The sequence below is a fragment of the Rhinopithecus bieti genome, unplaced genomic scaffold (genome assembly GCF_001698545.2).
Source record: "Rhinopithecus bieti isolate Rb0 unplaced genomic scaffold, ASM169854v2 scaffold_77291, whole genome shotgun sequence".
Taxonomy (NCBI): Eukaryota; Metazoa; Chordata; class Mammalia; order Primates; family Cercopithecidae; genus Rhinopithecus; species Rhinopithecus bieti.
Window position 1 is genome coordinate 252022 of NW_016829743.1, and position 15557 is coordinate 267578.

General features: G+C 42.7%; 1 protein-coding gene across 2 annotated transcripts in view; it reads left to right on the top strand.

Moving 5' to 3' along the window:
• SLAMF1 (signaling lymphocytic activation molecule family member 1) overlaps positions 1-15557 on the top strand; it is a 37858-nt gene that overhangs the window by 1944 nt on the left and 20357 nt on the right. For both annotated transcript variants that reach the window (XM_017864886.1, XM_017864887.1), the window contains exons 2-3: positions 7739-8077; positions 10032-10316. In XM_017864886.1, the coding sequence (XP_017720375.1) occupies positions 7739-8077; positions 10032-10316 (624 nt within the window). The remainder of the gene's footprint in view (positions 1-7738; positions 8078-10031; positions 10317-15557) is intronic.

Genomic DNA, 15557 nt, shown 5'->3' on the forward strand with positions numbered 1-15557 from the left:
ATCTTCACAAAAGTTTTTCAGTGATTTTATTTTTAAATACACACCCTTTTGTGAAGCCCCAATAAAACCCAGGCAGAAATGCTTTGCAAATGGGGCAGGTTAGTCATGACAGATTTGCCCAAGCAAGAAGCTTGATACTTTTAAAACTGGCACCCACTCCCATTCTTGTTTCTACTCAACTCAACTTCTAATTCCCAGTCAGAATTGTAAAATCAAAAGTCCACATGTCCCTTCCCCAAGTAAAGTGAATTTTTCATTTCCCCCAATGAGATTTGTTTTAATAGACTTTATTTTTTAGAGCAGTTTTAGGTTCACAGCAAAGTTGGGCAGAAAGAACAGAGATTTCCCATATACCCTCTGCCCCATACATGCATAGCCTCCCCTGTTATCAATATCCCCCACCAGGGTGGTACATTTGTTATAATTGATGACCTTACCTCAGTGAGTTTTTTTATTCCTCCATGCAGCTCCTCCGCACCCCCTTCACACACTTTGGGGGAAGGTGAGGGACAAGTGCGTGGGTTCTAGACTTGGCCTAACCTTGTATGTTCAGTGGCCCATTCTATCCCAAGATGTCAATCTAGGCACTTCTATTTCTCAAAAATGTTAATACTGTGATGCGATGTGATGCTGTCACTTTCATTGTCTCCCTCACTGGACTGGAAATCAGAGTATCAGGGCTAATTGTTTTTATCCATAGATTGACTTTGAATGATCCCATTCAGCAGCTATTAAGGACAAATTATGTGGCAGCCACATCATTTGTCAAGGGTGCAAGGGTGCAAGGTGTGGGGAAAACAAAATGAACAACAGCCACTGCACAGCACCTGACACTGTTTCTGTACTGAAAGCCTGTACACAAATGTTTGTTGAGTGAATAATATTAGCATATACTGCATACTTGCTTTATACCAGGCACTGTTCTAAATGCTTTATGTGTGTCAGTCATTTCATTTTCACACCAACCCTATAAGATATGTATGTATTATTGGTACCATTAAAACTTTATAAATGAGGAAAGGGGCACAGAGTAGTTTAGCAATTTCTCTGTGCTCACATAGCCATCTGACTCCAGAGGCCTCAATGAGTGAAACTGGACAAGCCCATGTTTGGGAAGCAGGGTGGGGAGAATGCCACAATTTGTATCCAGATCCCATGGTAAAAATTAGAATGTGCTATCTATAATTGAAAAATACGAGTGGAATTGAATTGAAATAAATTGAAGTATAGAAATGTTCAAAAGGTGAGAGACTGATAAAAATCATAGAAGAATGTAGAGGGCATATAAGAAGTATTTGACCTGTAATTTGGAAAATGAAAACGTTTTTCATCATGCAAACATTCATTTAATTTTTTTTGTTAACTAGTTTGTTTATTGATTATCACATCTGTAAAACATGTCATGTCTATGAAACTTCAACAGTACACAAGAGTATTTAGTGAAGACTAATCTGCCTTCCATACCTCATGCTGGAGGCAACCACTGTGACCAGTTTCTTGTGTGTCTTTCCAAATGTATAGGTCTTCGTGTTTGATAGATCAGTAGGGTGATTATAGTTAACAATAATCTATTGTACATATCAAAATAGCTGGAAGAGAATAATTCAAATGTTCTTAGCATAAAGGAAAGAGAAATACTCTAGGTGATACATATCCCAATTACCCCGATTTGATCTTTACATAACATGGGAATGTATCAGATAGCACATGTACCCTGAAAATATGTACCTCTATTATGTATCAATTTTTTAAGAGAAGAAATCAAAGACTTAAGGATAAAGAGGGCGGGAATAAAACTTTTCTGGACTTTTCAGTGTCCTGGTGAAGAACACTAGCTTCCTGACACTTTTTTCATACCATGAGAATTAAATCTGTAGTCATTTGTATAGGTAATTGCTCTGATCCAAATGAATAATAAAACTTTTCCCGAGAGGACCAAATGGTTACAGCCTGAACAACGTCCCTAGGTAGAGCGCCCAAGGTGCCATGAAGCCTGGAGTCGCTATCTTCCTAAGCAGGCTAGCATAAGCTTGCGCCTTCATTTTGCAACATGCAAGAAGGAATGAGCCCCAGAACTTGGAGACAAGTCCCAGGACTTGCCATAAAAGCCAAGACATGTAAGGGACTATCTGGCTCCTGGAGAGATTTATTTACCTATCAAAGTGTTGGAATAAGGAGCAGACCTTTAAGAAGGGCAGGGGGGATAGCTGCCTCCTTCCCCTTTTATAGGTAGGGAAAATAATTTGTCCTTGTTTCTTACCTATGGAGTGTCTGGTTACTCACATAAAACTCTTATCACATCATCCTAGGGGGAAGCGGGGGCCAAAGCATTTACTATTTACTGTGAGTCATTTAATAAGAAATTTGAATCTAATCCAGAATATCTCATGTGCACATTTGGGATAAAGTTAATAAAATGAATATTAAAACTTAGCTCCAAATAAATAGGTCTGATGGGTTTGATTTTATGGAACTTGAGAAGGAGTATTCCAGAAGGAGGCACAAATGCAGAGGTAAAGGGTTTCAAGTGTTCAGGGGAAATGGCAAGTTGTCTGTTGTACCTGAAATCTAGGGTTTATATTTAAGACACTTCCATGTCCTCAGCTGGCAAGTGGGGAAAAGGGTCCCCACCACTTTCCTCCATAACATACCTCTTAGGGATGTTATAAAGGCAAATCAGAGTACATTACAATTTTGGTGGGAGGAGGACTTGGACTCTGTGTTGTCATTTGCTCATTCGTTCATTCATCCGTTTTTTTTATTAATTCACTTGGGCAACAAGGATTTACTGAGCTCCTACTATGTCCCAGGTGGGTGTTAGGGATACTGCAGTGAATAAAACAGACGCGGTCCGTACTCTTGGAAGCTTATAAGAGTAAGGGATTACAGGCATTGAACCAGAGTTGAACACATGATGAATGATATGAAGGAGTGCATTCATCGTCCATTGGAAGCCTGTGGCTGGACAACCCAACCTAAGTCAGGAGTCAGGAAAGTCTTCCCTATGAAAGAGATGTCAAAATGGAGACCAGAAAGATGGAAGTTGTTAGCTAGGCAAATAAAGAGTGGTTCTAGGCTCTAAGGCTAGGGAAGGTACATGCTAATAGTATAAGATAGAATGACCCAGAAGTGCCAAAGAATAAAAATAGGACTTTGACTGATGGGGATACAGTTTAAAAAGCAAACACAGACAAGTTGTCTTTTTTTTCTGAGCCTAAATTTACCAAAACAACTGTGGAGTCCGTAAGTTCTGTTCCTTCTGTTCCTGAAAGAATGCTGTAGCAAGGTGCTAAAAGCACATATGAAAGTATCAGGGCTAGGCAAAAAAAATATGATACAATAAAACAAAAAGGGTTATCATTAGGTAGAAGCTCATGTTGTGAGAGGGTTGGCTAAATCATACTATTAATAATTTTTGACCAAACTCCTTAGGCCCGTGTGAATCACTCATTTTTCGAAGTAGAATTGCCCGCGAAGGAAAGTGAGTTGGTGTTAACAGCTACAAATGTTTCCTCCCAGACTCTTTTAGCAAACAAGGGCTGGCTGAATCACAGACACACTGGAAAACACTCATCAGGCAGCAGGATGTTTCAGGAGCAGGGATGCCACTTGAGGGGTTTTATGAACCACTTTAAAGCCCCCACTTATTTTTCCACCTTATGCTTAGGTGAGGGTGATCTCAAGTACCCCCTCCAGACCCCGACACACACACACTCAGGTGTTGCGTCATCATTCTTTATGTGGGTTGTGGGGTATAAGGGTCTCTTCCTGATGAAGTTTTGGTTCCACTCCTCATGACTGAGTGTGCATAAGCCACTCAGTCTCTCTCATCTACCCCTTCCCCTTTCCTCTTCCTCTTTCTCCTTCTATTTTCTTTCTTTGATTTTTTTCTTTGATTTCTTTTATTTTTTTGGTTATTCAATACCTCTCTTATATCCCTCTTTCTCCTCCCCCAACCAACTCCAAGTTCTGAAAGCAATCATGGTGCAAAGAGTGTGCAGGGTTAGGGGGGAAGGGGTGCATGGGAGCCATTTTGGGGAGTGGTGGCGATGGGTTATGGTCTGAAAATGGAATTTTTAATTTTTTTCTCCCCTATCAAAGTTGGTCTTTAAAAATCAACACTATGCTAGCAATTCTTAATCTTGTTTTGAATCTCAGATCCCTTTAAGAGATGGCATTTATGGATGAGCTCCCAGAAAAATATACATATGCGCATCTACACTTTTTATACAGAAGTTTGGAACTTCATTCTTGCACATATGGCTCTAAATTTTTCCCCATTTCTTTATACTTAGAAGTTTAGGTTCAGGACTCAAGTTACTCTCTTAAGTACTGTGCCTACAATTCAGGTATGCGGCCACCAAAGGGGTCACATTATCTAGACAGTCAGGCATCCACAAGTGTGGTTGGAAGAAAATCCAACATGCTTCCCAGTTTATTGATGTAAAAACAACCACAACCACAATAACTATAATGTTCCTCATGTCATCAAGGCAGCAGGGGAGAGCACTCTGTTTTAAGCTTAATATATTAGCAATATTTTAAAAAACAAGTGCCTAATTGCTTTTCTCACTTTTCCTCAACAATTATGAATTTCAATCACTCTAATCCAGCTTTTAGCCCAGAGAGACTACTTTTTCTTCTTCTCCAGTCACTGAATCTCCAGTCTACTATTAGCTGAGCCCTTTACTGAACGACATTGGGATTTCAGGGTATTTTGGTAACAAGAATATTTGGGCCAGTGTGTCCAATTTTCCAATATCTCATCTTAGCCACAAGTCAGTTGTGAAAGAGTCTCTTCTAGGTAGCTGCATTACTTAAGCTGATGGTTCTATTTTACTCTCTGACTTTCTTATCAGCTAGAACAATCTATGCTCTCTTTGAGTCATGGACTCCTTCTTTTATGTACACTAGCTTATGGTTAAGTTCAGATATATATATATCTGAACTTATAAACTTATATGTATCTGAACCTAAATAAGAGGCTTTGGTCAGGTAATACGGTTTTCAGCATTCATAAATTGAACAGATATTTATTAAATGCCTCCTATGTGCTAAGCACAGAGTACCTGTTTTTAGGTCCTGGGGTCAAAATAGTGAACAAAATGAAGTTCTTCCTCTTGAGGCTTTTGCATTCTAGTGGGAGAGACAAAAATAAAACAAACAAACAAAAAAATACAGTATAATATAAGGCAGTGATAAGTGCAGAAAGAAACGGAAAGCTATTTTAGATATATGGTCAGAGGAGGCCTCTCGGAGGAGAAACTGTTTGGAGCAGATACCTAAAATAAAGTAAAATAATGAGCTATCCAGGTATGGAAGGGAAGAAATTCTCCAGCGAGAGGAACAGCAAAAGCAAAAGTTCTGAGACAGGAATGTTCTTGGTGGGTTTAAGAAACAGCCAGGAGCCAGTGTGACCGTAGCACAGTGAGCAAAGAGGAGGGCAGGAAATGGAGTTGGAACAGTGCCAGGGACTGGGTATGCAGGGCCTTTGAACCCATATCAATAGTGGACTATGGTTTTATTCTATCAGTGCTAGAAAGCCATAGAAATTTAAAAGCAGGAGAGAGACAAAATAGGACATGGTTTTTAAAGATTACTCTATCAGGGAGATCAGCTGGAAGAAGATGGCAGTACCAGGCCTGGGATGATGGTGGTGGAAATGCAGGAGGTGCGAAGGGTTCAGATACCAGACATATTTTGAAGTCAGAGCCAGGAGGATTTGCTGTTAAATTGAGTGTGGAGTATGGCTGGGCACAGTGGCTCACGCCTGTAATCTTAGCACTTTGGGAGACGGAGGCGGGCAGATCACTTGAGGTCAGGAGTTGGAAATCAGCCTGGCCAACATGGTGAAACCCTATCTCTACTAAAAATACAAAAAATTAGCCGGGCGGTGGCAAGCGCCTGTAATCCCAGATACGCAGGAGGCTGAGGCAGGAGACTTGCTTGAGCCTGGGAGGCAGAGGTTGCAGTGAGCCAAGATTGCAACATTGTACTCCAGCCTGGGCGACAGAGCAAGACTTGGACTCAAAGAAAAAAAAATTGAGTTTGGAGTATGCAAGAACGAAAGGAGTCAAGGATGGTTCCAATGTTTTGGCCTGAGAAATTGGCTGAATTATAATGTTTGCAGAAGGTGTTTTGGAACCAAGAGTTTGTTTGCTAAGTTTGAAATGCCCTTTAGACCTCCAAGTCCTATCTTGTGTAGGCAGTTGGGAGTGCAGTGAAGGGTTTGGTTGGGAGATATAACTCTGTAGCATCCCAGAAATATGTCAGACTGTGCAATTGGATGAGAAATTGGATTGGTGTGGATAAGAATGAGAACTCTGAGAACTGGGATGCTCCGGTATTTAGAGGTCCAGAAGAACAGAAGGTTCCTGCCAAGAAGACTGAGCAGAGGCAGCTTATAGGATAGGTGAAAAATCGGAAGAGTATGGTGTTCCCTGAGCCAAATGATGACAGTGTTTCAAGGAGGGATGGATGAACTATGTCAAGTACCCCCGAGAAAGAAAGTAAGATAAGAACCTTTGACTTGGCTTAGTGGAGTAGACGGTGACCTTGACAAAGGTGGTTCCAGTGAGCAGTAGGAAAGAACACCTGTTTATAGTGGGTCCAAGGAAAAATGGGTCTGGAAATGGGAAAATAAACTATAAACACACATTAAAGCACTTTACTGAAAAGGAAAACAGAGAAATGGAGAGGTAGCTGGGGATGGACCTGGGATCAGGGGAGATATGTTTAATATAAAGGAAACTACAAGTTTATATGTTGTGTATTGATGGAAATAACCTAGTAAAAAAAACCTGATAATGTGAGGGATGGAGGCAATTGCCGAAACAAAGCCTTGAAGTAGGTGAGTGCTCCATGGAGGAAGAGGCTCCACTTGCGTGGGAATGTAGACCATCCATCCAAGTAGGTAAGTTGAGTTAGTGGTGGTAATAAATGGAAGTTCTCTTTTCGTTTCTTCATTTTATTTTCAGTGAAACAAAAGCAAAGTCGTCACATGAGAGAGGAGGGGGAAAGGCAGGTTGTGGGTTTGAGGAGAGAGGAGGTGTGAAATAATCAGCAGTAGGATCCCTTATAGTGGTTTGAAAGGCTCTTTTTTTTTTTTTTTTTTTTAAATCTTGTTGGCTCAGCTTTTTTGAAAAGAAAATACAGTAATAACTCACTGTCGACATTATTAACTATCTCAGGGTGCTTTAGAGAGAGAGGATTCCACAGTTTGAACACTGGGCTTACCCCTTCTTGACTCCACATTCCTCAGATTTTTCTGTTTTCCTCATGATCTGAAATGGTTCCTGGGCTCATGAGCTCAGATCCACTTTCATTTGCTCTCTGTCCTTCATCCTGTATATTCAATGCTGGAATAAAACCCTGGTAGAGGAATTAACAGACCTGAATTCTAGTCCTGACTCTTACTGACTAGTCAGGGAAGTCATTTAACTTCTCTGTGCTTTTTGGATGCCTGAACCTTAAATCTGAGTTGATAAAGACCCAGTGCTCTAGTTACTCTATACAACTCTATCCTAAGTAATTTTAAGAAGTCTACTGACAGTTTTGAAATATTGAGAATATAGTGGGGATCCTCATGGCAGTCCTCATAGACCATGAAGGACTTGGCAGCCCCAGGGATAGCCCAAGAGGAAGGGGGAGAGCCTCCAGTCTGTCCTTCCTGTTCTGCTGACACGATGTTATCTAAAGGCCTTAATAATAAGGGACTCTCTTCTCCTCCCTCCCACAGGTGGGCGCATGATGAACTGCCCAAAGATTCTTGGGCAGTTGGGAAGCAAAGTGCTGCTGCCCCTGACACATGAAAGGATAAATAAGAGCATGAACAAAAGCATCCACATTGTCGTCACAATGGCAAAATCACTGGAGAACAGTGTCGAGAACAAAATAGTGTCTCTTGATCCATCTGAAGCAGGCCCTCCACGTTACCTAGGAGATCGCTACAAGTTTTATCTGGAGAATCTCACCCTGGGGATCTGGGAAAGCAGGAAGGAGGATGAGGGATGGTACCTTATGACCCTGGAGAAAAATGTTTCAGTTCAGCGCTTTTGCTTGCAGTTGAGGCTTTATGGTAATAATGGCGGCTTCCCCAGTCCACACTAAAGGGCCAAGGTGCTCCTTTGACCAAGAATTCAGGTCTCTCTTAAAAGCAAAGGTGTTCAGAATTGGAAGTAACTATAATGATCTTCTAGTTCGGGGGTATTTAAACCTGCTGCATGGAAGACATTTTAAAGGTTGAAATTGTTTTTTTTTTTTTTTCCAAATTGCACATTGATGATAGCTGATTAAGCATTAGTTACTCTTACTCCCATTTCCCAAAGGAAAGGGGCCCAGCTACCTGTGGGCTGGAGGGCCTATAGCCCCAAGTCATATTTTATTTGAAAACAGAATTTTTTTCTGATTAAAAGAAATTGGATACCACAGATCAAACCCAGTCTCTCATACATGAGGACAGTGAAATCTAATCAGAAGCGATTAGCCCATTTACACACATTTGTGTAGGTGTTTCACTGCCCTGGGGGTTCTGGATAAAGAAGGCTAAAATTCAGCCCACATACCACTTGTTAAGCCCTGCATTCTGGCACCAGATCACACCTACCTGGTGGAAGAAGTGCCTTTTGTCATTTAAACAAAGGCTTTGGTTATAAAGTCTCTTAGTTGCTGTACTTAAACTAGGAACCAGGTCCACCTGAATCCAAGGCCAGTGCTTTTTTGAGCCTCTTTAACTACCAGTCCCTCTTGAGTGCACCCCAGGATTGCATCTCTTAGGCCCAGAGGCTCATCTGAATTCCCAGGGATCCTGATAGCCACGTGAGGCTTTCCTGCTTCTTCAAAATGACTTCCTTATCTCTGGGGATGGGACAGGAATTCCCAGCTAACCAACATTTCTTTGAAATTCTCAAATTTCTAGAGGGAAGGCAGCAATACTTTCACCAATCCTCCCTCGCCCCAGCATTCCCTTTCCTTCAAACAGTGCCTGTGGAATTCCCATGGCCCTCCCCCAGGTACCTGAGAGGCACTTCCAGCAGTGACTCCAGGGCGAGACTGCCATGAGCATGGAGGCTGCACAGGATGCATTTTCCAAAACGGTGTGGATTCCAGACATTCCATCCTTTGGTTCCTATGTTACCTGTTTTTGTCACATTTTGTGATCAAATTCTTACTTTGGAAAATGTGGTCTCTGCAACCATGGCATTGTTCTCAAGCCAAAGGAAGAGTTTGGGTGTTGAAGTCAGATAGACCTAGGTTCAGATCTTAACTTGGCCACTTAGAAGCTGTGAGATGTAAGACATTCCACCTCCCTGGGACTTGGCTTTCTCATCTATAAAATGGGAATAATTACAACTAGAGTTATAATTGTTGAGAAGACTAAAAAAGATCATGAATGTGAAAACCAGCACTGTGCTTGTCCTATAATAGTTGTTAAATAAGCAAGAGTTTACCTTTTATCTGGCCTATTTCATGGCCTTAGAGTGGGATAGATTGATGAGGCCTATGGTTATACTTGAGGACCTATCCCTATCTCAGACACACAAAAGCACTTACTACACACCCACCCACTCACTCACCCATGCGCGTGTGTGCGAGCACACACACACACACCCCCTCCCACACACATCAGTATAGATGAAATCCCACCACTAAAAAGTCATTCTTTTAGGTCTAGGAAGTAACAACGTAAGCCAACTAAAAACCATGGTGGATTAGTTGACAGCAAACTCCACTGATAGGAGACAGGAGAATAGCAACCTAGGTCAAGAACAGCAGGAAGGGCAAGTGAAGCCCTAACAATATTGGTAGAAGGGGCCTAAAAAGCAGATTCTTATTTTATCCCAAGGTGGTCTTGGAAAGGATATAGTGGTGCAGGATGGACAGTGTGAAGCAGTAGATTCCCCACTAGAAATAAATCACACTGATGGGGAGGGAAAATGCTATTAGGCTGTACTTTGTTCTAACAAAAAGGTCAAGTGAGAATTCCCAGGGGTTCATTTCAGTGATGGCTCCCTTCTTCCCACTCCTGACAGAGCAGGTCTCCACTCCAGAAATTAAAGTGTTAAACAAGACCCAGGAGAACGGGACCTGCACCTTGATACTGGGCTGCACAGCGGAGAAGGGGGACCATGTGGCTTACAGCTGGAGTGAAAAGGCAGGCACCCACCCACTGCACCCAGCCAACAGCTCCCACCTCCTGTCCCTCACCCTCGGCCCCCAGCATGCTGACAATATCTATATCTGCACTGTGAGCAATGCCATCAGCAACAATTCCCAGACCTTCAGCCCGTGGCCCAGATGCAGGACAGACCACTCAGGTGAGTACACTGGTGGCAGCCTATGTGCCACCTTAATGAGCATGGGCTCAGTCTTCACCTGACCCAATTGCTCCCCAGTCATGGCATTCACCTTAGTAATAATACTTTACATTTTCTTTATAGTTTGCAAAAGTTTACCATGTGCATTTAGTGAGCTCACTCTCATATTGACTAGGGTGGCATTATTAAGCTCATTTCGCAGTTGATGAAACCAACAGGAGGTGATAGAGCCAGACCCAGCGCCTAAGTCTCCAAGGCGTTGCCTTCTCTGCCTCTTGCCTTGGCTCCAACCTGCAAGGTTGGCTGGGTGAGGGAGTGCAGGTGGGCGGGCCTGGCTCCCAAGTCTATGCTCCACTAATGCTGGGGCAGTTCTGCACCATCAATCAGTATTTATTGATCACCTACCTGGTTAGAAATTGTGAATAAATATGATATGTGATCTCTCCTCTCTAACAATTCATTGTAAAGATAAGATGTAGAACATGTGCTTAATAATGAAACACAGGATATAGTGAAGGGCCTCGTTTTATGGAATGGACTGTGAATCCCATAGCAGGATCAGGAGAGTCAGAAAGAGAGACTAAGACCTGGACTGTGAAGTTTGAAGAATAATGATAAGTTGCATAGCGCTTCATCATTAGCAAAACACTTTCAACTGTATAATCTCTTTTGATCCTCACAATAACCTTGCCAGATAGGTGTTATTCTACTTTCATTTTACAGATAAGGAAAGTGACATTCATAACATTTAAGTACCCTCTTCAAGTTTCTTTGGCTTGTAAATGTGCAGTTAACCCCTAAACCTACATCTTCTGACTGTTCTTCCTCTAGAAAGAAAAGCATCATTATTCTGTCAGCAAAAGGAAGACAGAACTTATTAAGTAAGCCCATTTAACCACTTGGATACAGAACAGAACACAGGCCCTTTTTACTAACAGATCTTGTGTCCCTGCCTCAGGCAGGTTCAGGGCCTGTAGGACCAGGGTGCTTGCTCTGCAAGGCATTTCTTAAACCCCGACATTCTCCGCTCTGCGTCCACTGAGGGGTACATAGGAATCGTTCCAATGGGTCTTCTGTCTACAGTAGCCATGGCGTCCATGTGGAGGGCTTTCCCAGGTGGTCGTGGTCGAGGGACAGGGGAATTCAGCCAAGTAATGTCCTTCCACATAGCACTGCCTGTCACAGAGACTCCCCCGGAGTATTCCCAGATGGACTGCTGGGAAAATCCCACCTGGCCTCCAGTGTGCCCCTGGGAGTTCTTGAATGAGTCTAACCCCCTGCATGTTTCCTCCCCAGACATTTCATAGCCAGAGTCCCCCGTCTGCTCACTTACTGGCTATGTCTGGCTGCTTGCCCACCTTGCATACAAACCATATTCAGAGGCTACCCCCCAGTTCAGAGCGCTCAGCCCACCCACAGTCATTTAGAAGGTGCTGGCAGGACAAGCAAGCAGTGCAGCATAGTGGGTAACTTACAGAATGTGGGCCTGGAAGTCCTAGAGCCAATGTTGCCCTTTCTACTTACAAGATCAAGTCCCTCTACCCTTCTGAGATTTAGATTCTTCATCTCTAAATAACAACAACTGGTGGGTCATTGTGGTTTACTATGTGCCAGTTATGTGGCATTTCAGTTAATCCTCACAGCAACAATATAATATAGATAGTATTAGTATCCCCACTTCACAGATGAGGAAACAAAGCTATAACATGGTTAAGCAAGGTCACACACAGAGCAAGTGATGGAGCTAGACTTCCTGATTCTGGAAGCCTCATAGGCATTAGTGAAAGAGATAATGCACTTAAAATGCCTTATAAACCATAATGAAATGTAATTTTTATTTTAAAAACTACATAAATATAAAGTATTTTTAAATGTTAAATGAGGAAGCAGTAACCCTTACCTCAGCACAGCCATCTCTGGGTATAGCTGCCCTATTAGAGTACAAAGACAGGGCACTGAGTATTTTACCCTGGCCTATCCCAAAAAAGGGGCAGAACTTTCTTCATGCTCCTCAATGTAGCTTAAAAAGAATTTAATTAGTGCATACCAAAGTGTTGGTGGACCATAAAGCTTACACTAAGGGAACTCAGCTCAGGACGTTCTAAGAAAACATGTGAAGATGGACTTACCCATCTAAGCCACTCTGAGGACCAAGAATGCACCAGCAGGAACCAGATTTACTGAGTAGGAAGCAGGTTCTTGTCAGGAGTGGAGGGACAGGAAGCAGTAGAAACCTGGCACCATAGGAAGGGCCCTGTCAGGATCTTGGCTCGGTTTGTAAGAGAACTATCTAGCCGTTTCCCTCTCTTGGGTCTCTGTTTCATCCTCAGTAAAATGAAAAGGGCGAACAAGTGAAGTCCCTCCCAGAGTCAACAGTCCTTGATTCACTGTGTGTGTGTCAATAAGAACTGCAAATAGAGGCTTGCCACTGTGTATGAGTTTGCTAAGGCTGCTGTAACAAAGGACCACACACTGAGTGGCTTAAACAATCAAAATGTGTTGGCTCTCAGTTCTGGAGATAGAAGTCTAAAGTCAAGGTGTCAGCAGGATTGTTTTTCTCTGAGGGCTGTGAGAGAAAGAGCTCTCCCAGGCCCCTCTCCTTGGCTTGTAAATGACTGTCTTCCCTTATCTCTTCATATCATCTTCCCTCTATGTGTATTTCTGTGTCCAAATTTTCTCTTCTTATAAGGACACCAGTCATATTGGATTAGGGCCCACCTATCTCAGTTTGCTAGGGCTGCCATAATAAAGTACAACAGATTGGGTGGTTTAAATAACAGAAATTTATTTTTCTCCCAGTTCTGGAGGCTGGAAGTTTGAGGTCAAGGTGTTGGCAGGTTTGGGGTCCTCTGAGGCCTCTCTTCTAAGCTTGCGTATGGCTACCTTCTCACTGTGTCCTCACCTGGTCTTTCCTTTGTGTGCTCACACCCCGGTCTCTCTCTCTTTTTCCTGGTGTCTCTTTGTGTGTCCAGATTTCCTCTTCTTATGAGGACATCGGTCAAGTTAGATTAGGGACCACCCTAATGACCTCATTTTAACTTAATAACCTTTAAAGACCCTGCCTCTGAGGTCTTTGGGGTTAGAGCTTCAACATAGAAATTTGGGAGAGGGGAGACGCAATTCAGCCCATAACATCACCCTAATGACCTCAGTTCTACTCAATTAACTCTGTGAAAACCCTATGTCCAAATAAGGCCGTAGTTTAAGGAAATCAACATATGAATTTGGGGAAACACAATTCAACATGTAATACAAGTAGAGATGCCTCCTCTCCCCCCTGCCAGCCTGCAGGGATAGGTGACCAGACCTTCCCTGCCTCAGAACCAGATCACACAGCTGGTTTGTGGCCTGCCCTTCGCAGTATACCAGGTTGCCTAAATACTGAAAACACAATTTTATTAGTACGTTGATTTGTGTTTGCAAATGAATAATGGATACTACCAATTCTTAAAACACTGCACTTAGTTTGACAAAACATTTACTGAGGCTCTACTATATTCCAGCATTGTGCTAGGGGCCGAGTACACAAAGATAAAAAAGACATGATCCTTTCCTTAAGGCAGAAGACAGCTGTATAAGTAAACGATGATCCTAGATTAGACAGTGTGACCTATGTAAAATGGAAATATATGCAAGGCAACAAAGAGGAGGGAATTATTAACACTGTCTCAGGGGATTAGAGAGAGCATCCCAGAGGATGTGACATAAACTAGGTTTTAAAAATAAGTAGAAATTACCAAAGCTGATGAAAGACATTCCAGGCAGAGGCAGGAGCAGATACAGCTGGGTCTTGATCTGTATTATCTCGTAGGTGATAGGAACTAATAAAGAGTTTTAGATAGAGGAGTGACACCATCAGTCTTGCTTTTCAAAGAGAAACTCCAGTAGTATTGAGAACAGAAGGGGGCAAGGAAGAAGGGTAAGAAAGAGAAACTAGTTCCTGGGGGCCATTATTGCAGTCATCCATCAAAATGATGAGACCCGAGCCAAAGCAGCAACTGTCAGTTAACAAAGACTTTTTTCCTAGGGCATACAAAGGGAAACCCCAGTCTTGGGATGAAAGGGTGAGGTCTGAGGGTTTATTAGAGGTTGCTTCACCATCTGTCATCAGGACAGTGATATTAAGACATTTTTCATTTTCATTAATGAAAATCTCGCAGCGGTTAATGATGTGATGAGATGGAATGCAATGTGATGTGAGCACTGTCTCTTGACAGGACTCACTTAAGTGAAACCATGCAAAAAGTTGTATGTTCCATGAAATCTTTTTCTTTAAGTGACATTTGTTCAGGTCATGCATTCATCCTTATTCCAATTGCCATTCCAGTGTTTTAATGTCTGTCATGATGAAGCGTCTTTATTGCAAAGTCCAAATCCTAGGGTGCTATGAAGTACTCTGGCTAGGTCATGTGAAGCCAGTGGATGTGGGTCAGCTCTGGACAGTGTGTGACTTGCTGCCATCCTCAATGACTGTATTCTGAAATAGATACGGCTGTGCTAGAATGAAGGAATCTAAAAAGGAATGCCCCTGGAAGCTCATCTTGAAGAGAGGATCTTTTTCAGTAGATCAGCAAAACGCTGGCTCAGCACGTCTGAGTTAGCTCGGTGAAAGAAAAGGCTGACGCCTGCCAGTGAGCTCGGGAGGCTTCCCCTTTCTAGCAAGGTCATTTCTTCAAATAGGGAGTTCCCATTGTTTCCGAGTCACTTAGATGTTCCAAGCACAAAGACAGGTTTCTCTCTAGGGTCTTCCCAATTTAGCGAGCGTAGCAACAATGGTGGAAAGAAAAAACCGGGAAACTTCACACAGCCCAGAGCCTGGTAATGGGGCCACACCCGCTACAAGGGAAGCTGAGACACATAGCTCCTAGCTGAGCAGCTACACGCCCAGAAAAGACTCATATTACCACGAAAGCATGAGCGAAATCGCACTGGAGCTAGTAGCCTCTGCAATACTGGTTATGAGGGATTTTTCTGGAAGCTGTGAACTCTGTAAAATGTTCACTTGATGGCCCCAGAACTTAAATTAGTATATGGTTCACGAGCGTCCTTCCCCACCCCCAGTTCTGAATGGAAACTGCCACGAACAAAAATTTATCTCTTGAAGATGGCAGCCTTTGCTTACAGAACCACATGAAAGGCAGGAAGGAGATCCGGCATGCTCCCACCGTTAGGCTAACATCGCAGTATCTCTTGGGTGAACTACATTTGTTTCTCAGATTCTTTTAGTTTTCTTCTTCATCT